This window comes from Lates calcarifer, linkage group LG16_LG22, assembly GCF_001640805.2.
Source record: "Lates calcarifer isolate ASB-BC8 linkage group LG16_LG22, TLL_Latcal_v3, whole genome shotgun sequence".
In the NCBI taxonomy this organism is placed as follows: domain Eukaryota; kingdom Metazoa; phylum Chordata; class Actinopteri; family Centropomidae; genus Lates; species Lates calcarifer.
In genome coordinates this window covers 9,384,639-9,397,075 of record NC_066848.1, presented here as the reverse complement: position 1 = coordinate 9,397,075, position 12,437 = coordinate 9,384,639, and the positions used below count along the sequence as shown (strand labels likewise).

At 40.1% G+C, this 12,437-nt stretch overlaps 2 protein-coding genes across 2 annotated transcripts; one reads left to right on the top strand and one right to left on the bottom strand.

Annotated features, from left to right (window-relative positions):
- Positions 1-5,533: 5,533 nt before the first annotated feature.
- LOC108897241 (DNA damage-inducible transcript 4 protein) lies at positions 5,534-6,929 on the top strand. The gene is made up of 2 exons (XM_018696773.2): positions 5,534-5,823; positions 6,069-6,929. Exons 1-2 carry the CDS (start codon positions 5,658-5,660, stop codon positions 6,581-6,583), a joined length of 681 nt encoding a protein of 226 aa, XP_018552289.1. The 5' UTR covers positions 5,534-5,657; the 3' UTR covers positions 6,584-6,929.
- A 435-nt stretch (positions 6,930-7,364) lies between these two features.
- Positions 7,365-12,426, bottom strand: dnajb12a (DnaJ heat shock protein family (Hsp40) member B12a). Its single transcript, XM_018696771.2, has 9 exons — positions 12,246-12,426; positions 11,717-11,894; positions 10,741-10,886; positions 10,481-10,651; positions 9,763-9,842; positions 9,547-9,656; positions 9,286-9,458; positions 8,914-9,056; positions 7,365-7,983 (listed from the first exon to the last, which is right to left on the bottom strand). Exons 1-8 carry the CDS (start codon positions 12,376-12,378, stop codon positions 8,935-8,937), a joined length of 1,113 nt encoding a protein of 370 aa, XP_018552287.1. The 5' UTR covers positions 12,379-12,426; the 3' UTR covers positions 7,365-7,983; positions 8,914-8,934.
- Between the last annotated feature and the right edge of the window lie 11 nt (positions 12,427-12,437).

Genomic DNA, 12,437 nt, shown 5'->3' with positions numbered 1-12,437 from the left:
TGTTAATTGCATTAGGTTATAGAGGGGTTACATTGATTACAGTATGTCTATCCATGCATTAAAATATAATTACTTGGGAGACATACACTTTTGCCTTTAGTGCCACTATAATAGTAAAACATACCTGACAAAAAGTGGATGGTTAAGACTTCATAAAGTTGGAAAAGTGAGGTCTGAGCTGCCGCCCTACCTCAGAATTGTTCCTTTCATTGATTATTGAAAGGTCTGTGGGTCTGGATTAGTTTGCTGCTGATCCCAGTTCTGCTTTGTTCGAATGGCCTGAAGATAACAGCGGTGTTTTTCCGATACATTACTGGAAAGTAGGGCATTTGCGTTGTGCCACAGCTATAGTACCTGACTGTATCTGCCCCGTCTGCCGCATCTCTCCCTGCTGCAGCCTTAGCCAGTTCCCAGAGAGACACACTGAATGACAGCTTGTAATTGAAGTGCTGGATTAACTGATGCCATCTTCATTTCATCCTGAAAAGAGTGTCTTTGAGGCCCTCTTAATAAATGCAGGAACAAGACGGGGCGTCGTCTAATCTCTCAGCTGAACGCAATCAAGTTTACGAGGAAAGATAAAGAGAGGGGGAGTTGTTTAAACTGAACACGCACGCGCGCACACACACACACACACACACAGTATAATGCAGAAATTTGGATGTGATAAAATCAGTGTCTGAAAGCAACAGAGCTTGTCTTAATCCACATAACTGCATGTTAATACACATAGCAAGCGTGACATGAGTGTGCTCATTTTTTTATTTTTATTTTTTACTTACAATACAGCTACAGTATATAATGAGATGGATGAAAGCTGTTCATGTGTGTGAACTTGGCCTGAACTGGACTGTCCTCAATTTGTAGCTAATGCTGTGTGTAGTCATACTGATACAGTTTAACACAGTGCTCTGCAGCAGCTGCCATCAGCTCACTTCATTCTCAGTGACATTGATGAAACTAGGAGCAATGAGTCAAACGAAGCAGAATGGCAGTGTGATTAACATTATACATCCTTTAAGGCACATGCTAGACGCTACAGAGGGAGTCAGACACAAACCCGGTCGTGAACTCACAGACAGATGAGATGTGACAGTCACAGAGCTGGGTTCCAGAGGGAGGAGGGCAGAATATGACAGGCCAACAATATTCATCTCATTTATTGGAGCCAGTTAAAGAGAAAAAAAATGGCTGAGTAATCCTAGAGTCACAGAGCCATAGGGGGTTTCAGGCAGTCTCCTTATAAAAGCTGGGAAAATGCACTCCCCTGTCAGTGATGTGAGCATGAGTGTCGTTTCCCCAGGTCTGATGCTTTGTGAAGGTTAAGGGAGGGGATCTAATTGTGATAGCTGGGATGGCTGCAGGACCAAGACATGTAAAGATCAGATGATTCTCATTAACAAAACAAGTAGGCTGCTGTCATCAAAACAGACACCACTGACATAAGATAATGCTCTGTAGCCATGGGCCACTCATGGAGTCTGACATTAGACTTCAAAGCTGTTTATTTATGAAATGATTTATTCATTTAAAGCTGTACATCTCATTAAAGTTTGCAGTCCTTAAGAATATTACCTTTATAGAAAATGCTTTGAGTGTCATGTTTAGAGACTCAAATTGGGTAATAACTACAATTCATAGAGATAAATACATTTTCAAGATTTGATGCCACAGATTTCTTAATATTACATTATTTATATTTTCTACAGACATTCATGGTTGCCAGACAAGTGAATAAGCACATTTTTGAAACTATTCCTTTAAGTTAAAGAGAGAAATAGTAATGTGCATTTAACATTCGTAGGCTCTGTAAGATACAGTAAGCATGAGTTATATCCAGAATGATTCAAGATTCAAAGAGCAGTCATAACAGCAACAACAAGTCTTGTTTAATTCAAAACCAAACACAAAAAGCATTACATTGGCAGCGTTGCTAAATAATGCACAAGGTTCTAAAATGAGAGATAGCTTCACTCAGGGACAAGTCACGGTAAGAGAACTTATAAATAATGATCAGGACCCTTTTCTCTTTCTGTTGTCATGTGGTCACAGTTCATCATGTATGCATTGACTTTCTTACTCCTGCACCTATCAGTTAGTAGTGCAGCCTCCCTGCCTAATGACGTTCAATCAATATCAATAATGAGGCTCATTCACAGGCACGACCCTACAAACTGGAAACTACAAATAATCCAGTTCCTTTGGGTGTTTTATGTCAAGTCGGCCGTAAGTGAAGGGAAACAACAATAACTTTTCTAGGGGAAATGCATTTGCATTCAGTGCTCAGACTGTGTGACTGACAACAAGAGTAAATCAATGACAAAACCCCACTGAGCCAGATTTAAATACTGAATAAAGTGTATGCAAAATGAAAGTACATAAATCATAAATCTCCTGAATCTTGTCTGTGTAGAAAGTGAAAAAAAAAAATGATGCACTTAACATGCATGTAGCATTAATGTACAGCTTCTTTAATTGTGTGATTATGCAGCTACCAACCTATAGATTTTCTTTCTTTCTTTGAATGAACTTAAACAAATGAAATGCAGTCTTAGACTTTATTTCTAATTTAAGGTCATTCCAATCCTCAGTCAAGCTAATATTCAAAGTATAGGCTATTTGGAATTGGTGTGCAAAGTGTTAATGCTTTGATAAAGAAGAGTGTGTCTCAGCAAAACTTGCCAAACATCACAGTTTCTCCTGCCCCCCTTGAGATCGCAGGTCTGTTTCTGCTTCCTCCAGCAATAAATCAAAACCTAAATGGAACTCTGTCCCAGCTCCAACTTCAGGTGATGCAGGCACATGAAGCCAAACAGAGAGGCCCTGCTCTCAGAGCTAAAGGGTTTCCAGGTAAACACAGGCCTCAGATGACAGAGGAATGAGAGGATGCAAGCGGGGATATGCGATTATGCTTTATTCCTTCTTTTGGTAGAATAATGTAGTCAGAGGGGCTAATACTGTTATGTTACTGTTTAATGTCATGAACAATGATAAAAACACAAAGCATTCAAAATTGTTACACTACAGCTTCCACAGCTGTCTCAGTGAGATGGACCCTCCTCACAACAGCATGTTGTTGCTATAGCTACAGCCTGGCAAACACAATCTGGGGACCCTTTTACTTCCTTTCTGAATTAATTAACAACATGCGCATATTCAAAAGAGCCTGAAGACGAAGAGGATTGTATCCGACCTAGCTCAGGTGTAAATTGCATTGTCCACTTAAGTGCCTCATACCGTAATTTTTTATTTATTTTTATTTTTTACACCAATTACTGAAACAAATAGTTCTTTGGAATGAAAAAATATATGAGGCAAAGTTTTTTTTCTTTGTGGTTTACTCTAATGCACCTCAGATTAAAGCAAATTGTTCAAGAAAAAATCCATTCTTAACAATCCATTTGGTAGTAGATTTATTATACATGAATTACATAGCCTGAGGCTGGCTGGCCTAACAGCTCTCTCAGGCCTGTTTGAATTGTAAAACACAGCGCCTGTCACACTTTATTTCCTCCTCTCCATTTTACTTTTTTTCCATGACATGGCACAAATAATGTTTTACCCCAAACAGTGGAGTGTTGAGGCTTAAGCTTAGTTACACAATAAATTCTGCGTCCATATGCTGAGTGCAGAGACACATTAAAGAAGCAGGGGGGGAATAACACTGCTGTGATCATTAAAAGTGTACATGCACATGAATGAATGCGTGTCAAAGACAGTGTATTCATGGGCACATTCACTCAAAACAATAGGTGCACTCAGGCGTATGCATTTTAAATGCACACACACCAGTGGTTGCCACTTCTTCATTGTCTGTAAGTTTAAGGTGATGAAGTGGCGCCACGATCTGGCAATGCAGTGTATTACACCGTTTAGTACAGGGCTATCTGTCCTGCTGTTCCACCATATGTAGCGAATAAGTAAAATCCTAAATCCATCTTCAAATATTCTAAATGTCATATTCTACCATTTATATAAACCAGTTTTACCATTATAAACAAGTTTTGTTAAGTGGCTCTTTAGAAGGTTATAGCTGTTTTTTTTTTTTACAGGTAAATCTTATTGTTTTCATTAACAAAAATGATCAAATAAATTCATTTTGCTCAATGGAGTTTTAGTGTGCAGCACAGCTCAATTTCAGGAGTTTTATGTGTCCATGTTAGCTTATTTTCCTGCATTTGACCACCACTCCATTTAAATGCATACAATAGACTTAAACTGTATGGGCCTACTCCCATGTCAGTCAAACTTTAGCCAAAAAGAAAGAATTCACATCCAGGAGACTAAAAAGCACCATATGAAATACTGTGAACCTAAAACATCCTTTAAATGCAATAATAAAAAACACATACTATAAATACATGAGGGCCAACTCTGATGTTAACGTTGATCTTAAGCAAGAGTGGAGTGTTTTTCTCTTGGTGGGGGATGGTGTTCGTGTGTGTGAACATGCTTGACGTCAGGAGTCAGAGGAGTTGTTCCCAAAGTTGGGACAGGCCAGAACTGCTTCTCTAAGTCGATGGGATTTAATTTCTTTGCTAAGAATAACAGAGTTTTATAAATGATTAAAAGCATTTAAATGATCACAGTGGTCACGCACACTACCACCACCCCGCTCCTACACACAATAAACACACATTCAACACAACTGTTGACTAGGTGCAATTAACAATTAACACATATATCCTAAATATCTGAATACATGCCCACAAATACAACCTCTGGTAAGAGGACAGAGATTTTGTTTTATTTTATTTATTTATTTTTACATTTTTTATTTTGAAGGTGGTGGGTAAAGTGAAACAATTCTATGATCACTTCTATTTAAGTGATTTTATTTGAATGGCACATTTCATTCACAAAGGCAGCTCAAAGTACTTTACATACAATAGATAAAAAAGAACAGAGCATAGAAAACAATAATTTAAAAAAGCAATAAAATCACATAAAATGGAGCAGAAAAACAAGAACACCGAGAATGTACTTGTGCCTGGAGCTGAAATATATTGAGTTTCCGTCAGGATCGTAAACAGAGAGATAATACACAAAAATCCTTATTTGGATTCACTGAGTTAAAAAGACTCCAATATTCGTGGTCAGCGCTCACGTTTCCGATCATTTACTCAAAAACACACGCGGCCTACGTGCGGTACGTGTCGCTCTGCTGAGGCTTACTCATGAACGACGCTTTTCACGGCTCTTTCATCATGTCTCTTTTGTCCAAAAAAAACAAGAGGGGGTGTTTTCTTATTGTTTTATGCCGTTTTGGCGACGGCTGTTGGTTGGCTCGTCGATTTGGCTGTTTAATTTCATATTTGAGGGTCATGTATTTTCATAAAAACACAAATTTGTGTATAAGTTTGGGTGGGGGTCAGGCGCCTGAAGGGTCGTGGGGGTGCCTGGCCTTTGCCTCATCAAAGGGACCAAAAATGTTACCAGGCAGGGTAGAGAGCTGAGGACGTGTGCTTAAACCCTATTGGTTGACAAATAGCGTGGGCGGGGCGTTCTGGCTTGGATATTTAAGGCTTTGTTCCATTGTTACAGAGTGTTTTCCCAGCTGGTCTGGCTCAGGAGGTCGGGGGTACCACCAGTGTTAGAGAACACCGTTGCACTTTTGCTCTTTGCAATCTTATATTTGTAGCATATCTTTTAAAAAGATGTCTTTTTCTTGTGATCATTCCCTGGACGGCAGTTTCCCTCCCTCTCCAGCGGAGGACAGGGGTTCAAAGCGGCTGTCCTGGGGCAGCCTGCTACAGAGGCTGACCGAGCTGAAGGGGATCAATCAGAGGGTCACAGCGGATCAGTGCTGCAGGAGTGAAACTGGTGAGTGTTGCTGGCTTTTGTTTCAGCAAGTCCTGTTGTCTTTTGTTTGGGTTGTTGCTAGTAGTGACCAAGAAACTCTTTTACTTGCATATGGAAAAAGAGTTTGTACAAAAAATTTGTACAAAAAGGTAGAAGAAAGGCAGAGGTTTTACAGAGGTTTTTAATCACCATCAAACTGAATAAAAAGTTTAGGGTGAATACTGCACTACCAGGCAAGACTTTAAACCTGTGTTCTTTTGTTTTAGGATCTCTGGCAGACATGTCCTTATCAGAGTCAGACAGCAGTTTCTTCTGTGATCCCCTGGAGGAGACCTTAGCTACAGAAGTTGTAGCAACCATCACACAAAGCCTGAACAGCGCGTCCCACATCCTGGACTGCTCCAAACTCATTCTACCCGACTGTCTGCTACACAGTATCAGCCAGGAGCTGCTCCATCTGGCTGTGTGCGAGCCCTGCGGTCTCAGAGGAGCAGTCATCGACCTGTGTGTAGACCGGGGGGACCAGGGCCCTCTATGTACTGTGGACCAAATAGCAGTGGATGCCACCCTAGTGCCAACCTTCCATGTGACCCTGGTGCTGAGGCTTGAGTCCGGTGGACTGTGGCCAAAGGTTCAGAAGCTCTTCAAGGGGAGCAGGTCCCCGCAGACATCCACAACCTCCCTGGGGCACAGAAACACTCTGAGACTGAGCACAAGCTTCAGGGCTATTAAGAGGAAACTGTATTGTTCAGGGGAGCTGCTGATTGAGGAGTGCTGCTGACCAAGCACCCCTTGCCCTGATAAGCTAAAATGAATTCATGAGGACTGTGAAAAGAAGCAACACGCATGTCAAATGGCTCTGAAACTACAGCTACGTGTCTGTTGACATATCCAAAGTTTTCCTTGGAACCAGCTTATGTCTCATGGCAGCTATCCACCTGGTTACAGGTGACTCAACAGTGAAGATTCATGTTTAAACATGGGTCGGTTTCTTTCCTATGAATGTGAAGTCGCACCCTTCAGGGAATGGCTTATATATTTGATAGTCAAATATTGTCACCTGGAACTTGTGTGTTTTGTATTTTTGAATACTTGAAGAACATTAAAAAATAAATTATTTTCTATTATATTTTGTCATTGTTTCCTTCTAACTTAATAGTAATTAATACCTGTGTCCCAGGATGTACTACATACTAGTTATCATAATATACTGTTTTAGCAGTTAGTATACAGTATACATATAAATACATATAAAATCAACATATTCTACCATTTTATGCCTCGCCACACCACAGTTTATTTAAATGTTTTTCAGCTGGGAGCAGCTTCTCCATTATCTTTGAGGGAGAATAGGGTCCATCAACATCACACTAAAATCAGCTGCATTTAGTATGGATGGTGACTGCTTTAAAGCATATGTCACTGTCACTGATCTGTCAACACACTGTACACTCAAAAACTGATTAGAAATAGTATGCAGCATGGGTCTTGGACACACATATGAACATACATGTGAGAGTATGTGTGCCTGTATGTTTTAAAAGAGAAAATATGCACCCATCAATCATTGGACAAATTTAATTCAAAGAAACTTTTGTACAATTTTAGCATGTTAATTTAATAAATATGGTTTACTTTTATTTGTGCAACGATTCTCAATACTTATGATCCAACAGACTACAAGCGAATCCACATAATAACATTATAGTACAAGATATTAACTTCAATAAACCCTGCACTGTTAAAAGTAAAATGAATATTTACATTGGTAAGAACTATAAAAATTACACACGTTCCTTGTGAGTGGCTCAGACATCTGTCTATGAGAAGGCCATGAGGTTTCTCAAAATGTTTAAGGAAAACAAAAACAATTGGGACAGAGAAAGCTAATCTTAGCAGCTTTGTAACCGTTCAAATATGCTCTTACTTTCTGCTGTGATGCCCTGAGCACTCACACCATCCAGAAGACACTACAGTAAGAAAATGTCAGCAGTCATCTCAAAGCTTCTCACAGTTCTACAGGAAGTCAATCTACACCAAGTTGCAGAGAGGTTCCCTGATGAGGTCTGCTGCCCACTGCACGTAAGGCTTTTTTGATTCTCTTGGTTTGCTGCAGAAATATGCTCCAATTTGAGTGGGCTCTGACCGATTTCTTCTAATTCGATTCAAGTACCGATGAACCTAAGGAGAACGAAAGAATCAATGAGAGTTATGCAGAAGTCAGTTTGTATAGGATTAACTTTTACTAAATTCCCACATATGCACAAACAGCCAAATAATTCCACACAGACTTTGACATAAATCATTTACCATCACTTGTGTAATACTCCATTACTACTGTAAGCATTTTAGCTTACACTTAACTGTTCATATTTTTTCATATGATCCAACATATTTTTAAAATATATTTCCTACATTTCAGACAGCCATAGGTTTTTGTTCTTTGCAGAACGGTATAAAACCAACTTGCAGAGACTTGACCCTTGCTCAGTCCATCACAGTGACCCTTTAGTTGTCTTGATATTGATGGCTTTTTTAAAAGTATTTTTTTCAGGCTTTTTTTGCCTTTATTGACAAGACAGTGAGAGAGAGGCAGGAAACAGGGAGAGAGTAGGGGAATGACATGCAGCAAAGGTCTGGCTGGATTGGGAGTCGAACCAGGGTCCGACTGCTCCACGTGGTACGTGCCCTAACCATTTGGCTATGGGGGCACCCCTATTGATGGCTTTTTATTGGTCAAAGTTCTGTCATCGCATAGTAATACAGTTGTGAGTGGGACCTGTTTTAAAAAAAACTCTTCCTGTTGGTTCAGTAAAATGCTTATAGGAAGCTCCAACATCTAAGACAACACAGCTGACTCTGGAATATCATCTGTCAGTCGATAAGACAAAAATAAAGCTGACTAAATGTGCACTGTAATGGATTAAAATGACTGGCAACAGCAGCCTGGAAGGTTGGCAATCAATCCGAAAACATATGTACTGAACTGTGTGTGATCTATGGATGATGAGATAAAACATGCCCAACACTGAAGTCTTTGCAGTTCATGCACTGTACAGTATACATGAGTACTTATACTCAGATGTCACTGTGATGTTTGTGGCAACTTACCCATGTGTGCACAAGTGGTTTCTAGCCGTCCAGTATAACCTGAATCTCAGATAGTCTGGAACAGCTGGGCGTGCCCATTCTCTGTGCCCTTTGGTACAACTCAGAATCCCCAAAGTAACGGGCACGATACAGTAAGCCTTCCTCTGAAAGTACAAGAGGAGAGTGTGTCAGTACAGGTCAGGACTAGGTTTCAGTCAAATACCCTATAAAAGAAATCATACAGTCTTTTAGGATAGAAAACTAAATGCTTTGGGGTTAGACAAAGCAAAAATATGTAAACTTGGGTTGTGTAAAATTGTGATGTGCATTTTTCACTACTGGCAGATCAAAAATTAAAATTAAAAATTACAATTTGCAGCAGTATGAACTTACTCTGCTGCTTCTCCTTCCAACAGTTGTTTCTGAGATTGGAAATGTAGTCTTCTTCTACACTTCTCTCAACATTCTTCAGGTTATTCCCTGAATATTCTTCATTAAAACGGTCTCCCACGTAGAAAGGCACCTTCAGGTGGGTTGTTTGCCTTTTGTGAATATGTCCAGCTGACCTGATGCATGGAGAAGATATAATAACAGAGTGAGACAGATGATTTTCAGACAGACTCAGAAAGCTCTCTGGGTGTTTGAGCCACTTACGGGCGGTAGCTAAGGCTGTAGGGAGGCTGAGTGACCATCATCTGGCTGAGAGCAGAAACAATGATGAGGATTAAGATGGGCATCAGCTGGACAAACAGAGCCAGGCCTCCCTGTTAGAGAGAAAAAAAACATTTGATTTCTATCAATTACAGACTATACAACACATCAGGTGGTATGAAATTCAAGTATAATTGAAGTATTACTGACAAGACTCACATCTCTCTGCTGTTCTCGTCTTTCTTGCCTATTATGATGTGCAAAGTGCATTCTTCCATTTCTATAAACGTGTACATTGCCTAAAAAGAATTAAAACAAATAAAGATTAAAAAAGCTAAGAGGCACTCAGCATTGTATTGTATAGTCTATACATTACATTATAAAGCAGTGTCATGGGTGTAGGAATTACAGGAGAAATAACCACAGTTTTTATTTTCACTCCAATCAACATCACAGAGAAGCAAACAACCAACCATATTCATCCCACTATGAATCTGATGAAAACAGACTTGTCACATGCTTTTAAGATGTTAATGATAAGGTAACAGCACTACGAATACTAGTTGCCTTGTTTTGCTCTGGCATCGACCTGCGGTTTTCTGCTTGTGAAAGCTGAGAAGAAAAGAGGTGGTTATAAAAGAAGATTTACAAGGCTGAATAGCCAGTCAGACTGCCCTCTCTCTTAGACCAGACAAAAGAATGATCACTGATAAGAGATCAGCAAAGCCAATGGTTTGAATCAAAGCACAGAAACTACCAGGGGTGGCCACACAAGGTCCAATGACTGCTGATGGCTGACTGATGGCTTTGTGTGACTTACAAAGGCATGTAAACCTGTTACTCCAAACATGAAAAGCAAAATACTCCTGGACCTTGATAGTACCTCACTCAAGTACAACATCCTGACTGACACTAAATTCATCTGGCCGCTACTTACTTGACGGGAAACCTCCACCAAAGAACATGTTGAAAAGGTCCTCGGGGGAGATGTCTGCTTCAAAATCACGATGGTGTCTGTGTCTGCTTGGGTGTGATCGCTCTTCTCCATACTGGTCATACTGCCTTCGTTTCTCAGCGTTACTCAAAACAGCGTAGGCATTACCAATAGCTGAAACACACACACATAAAATGTGGGCTTAGTAAATTTACATTTAGATATTCTCAGTAGTGCAGCAGTACAAAGTACCACAAATTTACCTTTAAATGCCTCTGTGGCTCCAGGAGCGTGATTTTTATCTGGGTGAAATTTCAAAGCGAGCTTTCTGTAAGCTTTTTTAAGATCCTCCTCAGAGGCGGTCTTTTCAACTCCCAGAATTTGGTAGTAATCTTTGCAGCTCTTAATCCTGCAGTAAAAAAAAAAACAAACAAAAAAACAACCACCCACCGGACATGGTTAGAAGATTATGAGGAAAACTAAGCAACAAAAACAATGGAATCTCACCATACAGATACATCTTCACTAAGATATAAGTAATGACAGACACTTATAAATGTATGAGCGTCTTCTACACTCTTAAAAGTATTTCTGAGATAGCTGTCTGCTCTATAAACACCAGATAACTGCAGTCTCACAGTTTTGTATTTTGTATACTTGATGTTGCCATTTGCAAACACTCATATGACCAAAGGCATGTCTACACTATACAGACTTATTTAAAAATGCCTGTGTTTAAATCCCTTCAACAAAGATTATAGAAATTACATTCAGCCTTATTTACTGTCTGAAATACCATAGTGGACTGTGATTTTTGTATACTCATAATACAAACGATGCATTTTCTTTTTTCCAAGTTATAATAAGAACTGAAATTCTTCAAGATAAAAAGTTCTATAACTACTCCAGCTAAATGCTATGAACAGTCTTTGTTTCTACCTGCTGAGTCAACATAGACCATATCCTACTGTGATATTATTGATAATTATCTGGGTGCTGAGTAGAGCTACAGCTAATGATTGTTTTCTTGAAAAGCACAAGTATTTTGAATTTCTCAGAGGCCATTACGTTCAAGTTATTGACTTATTTATTTTCACAAATGCCAGAGAAACAGCAAATCATCACATTTGAGAAGCAGGAACTTGTTACTGTTTGAGGTTTCATATGTAATGACATTTAATTGTGTCAGCATCACCCAGCTCTACTAACACCAAATAATAGAACCACACGTGCACTGACCTTCTGACTGCGTCCAGCTGCTCTGCGGTGTAGGGTTTGGCCGAGTCTGTGGCCCTCTGTGCGGACGCATCAGCCTCCTCTGCGTGGCTGCGGTGCCTCATAGTGGGCTCATCTCCGTTCACAGGACCGCCATTCTCCTCTGGAGGCTTACCGTTCTGCGCTAACGTCTCCAATAAGTCTGCAAAGAAAGTGGAGCCAGTATTATTCAAGGAGGCCATTTACAAATATGTATAACAGGTACTTAATTCCCTAGCACGGAGAGCTAACGATTAGCACTGCAGCGGCTAGCAAAGACACAGCGGATGTAAACGCTAACTGCGAATTAACAGGCACCAATTTAAAACAATAAGTGACCAAATATATCAGAGAGGTTGCAGCTGTGGGCGGAAAAGACTACAAATACCAGTGTCGGCTAGGAGCAGCTGGTGTAACGATAAGACAGATATGCTAACGTTAGCTTATTCGGTTTCACAGCGATGGCCCACCGTTACATAAAACCATCGCCGAAACAGACGTTTATTCGACGTACTTTTGGTTCGATCTGTCGGAAACAAGCGCTGCGCCTTCTCCAGAAACTTTCTAGCTTTGTCTGGCTGGTTGTTGCTGACTGCATTTAGGGCTATTTTAATGCACCGCTCCGCTTCGTCCTTGTTTGAATCCATCGCGACACAGCGGAAATGTTTACTTGCCCTGAGACGCACGGAGATGACGTTGGAAGGTG

What these genes read in the sequence shown, in the direction of transcription:
- LOC108897241 (XM_018696773.2), top strand. Translation starts at nt 5,658, where the DNA reads ATGTCTTTTTCTTGTGATCATTCCCTGGACGGCAGTTTCCCTCCCTCT. An exon ending in GTGCTGCAGGAGTGAAACTG is followed by an intron (nt 5,824 to 6,068) that starts GTGAGTGTTGCT and finishes CTTTTGTTTTAG; the next exon opens with GATCTCTGGCAGACATGTCC.
- dnajb12a (XM_018696771.2), bottom strand. Translation starts at nt 12,378, where the DNA reads ATGGATTCAAACAAGGACGAAGCGGAGCGGTGCATTAAAATAGCCCTA. An exon ending in TCCGACAGATCGAACCAAAA is followed by an intron (nt 11,895 to 12,245) that starts GTACGTCGAATA and finishes CTTTCTTTGCAG; the next exon opens with ACTTATTGGAGACGTTAGCG. An exon ending in TACAGCCTTAGCTACCGCCC is followed by an intron (nt 9,459 to 9,546) that starts GTAAGTGGCTCA and finishes TCCATGCATCAG; the next exon opens with GTCAGCTGGACATATTCACA.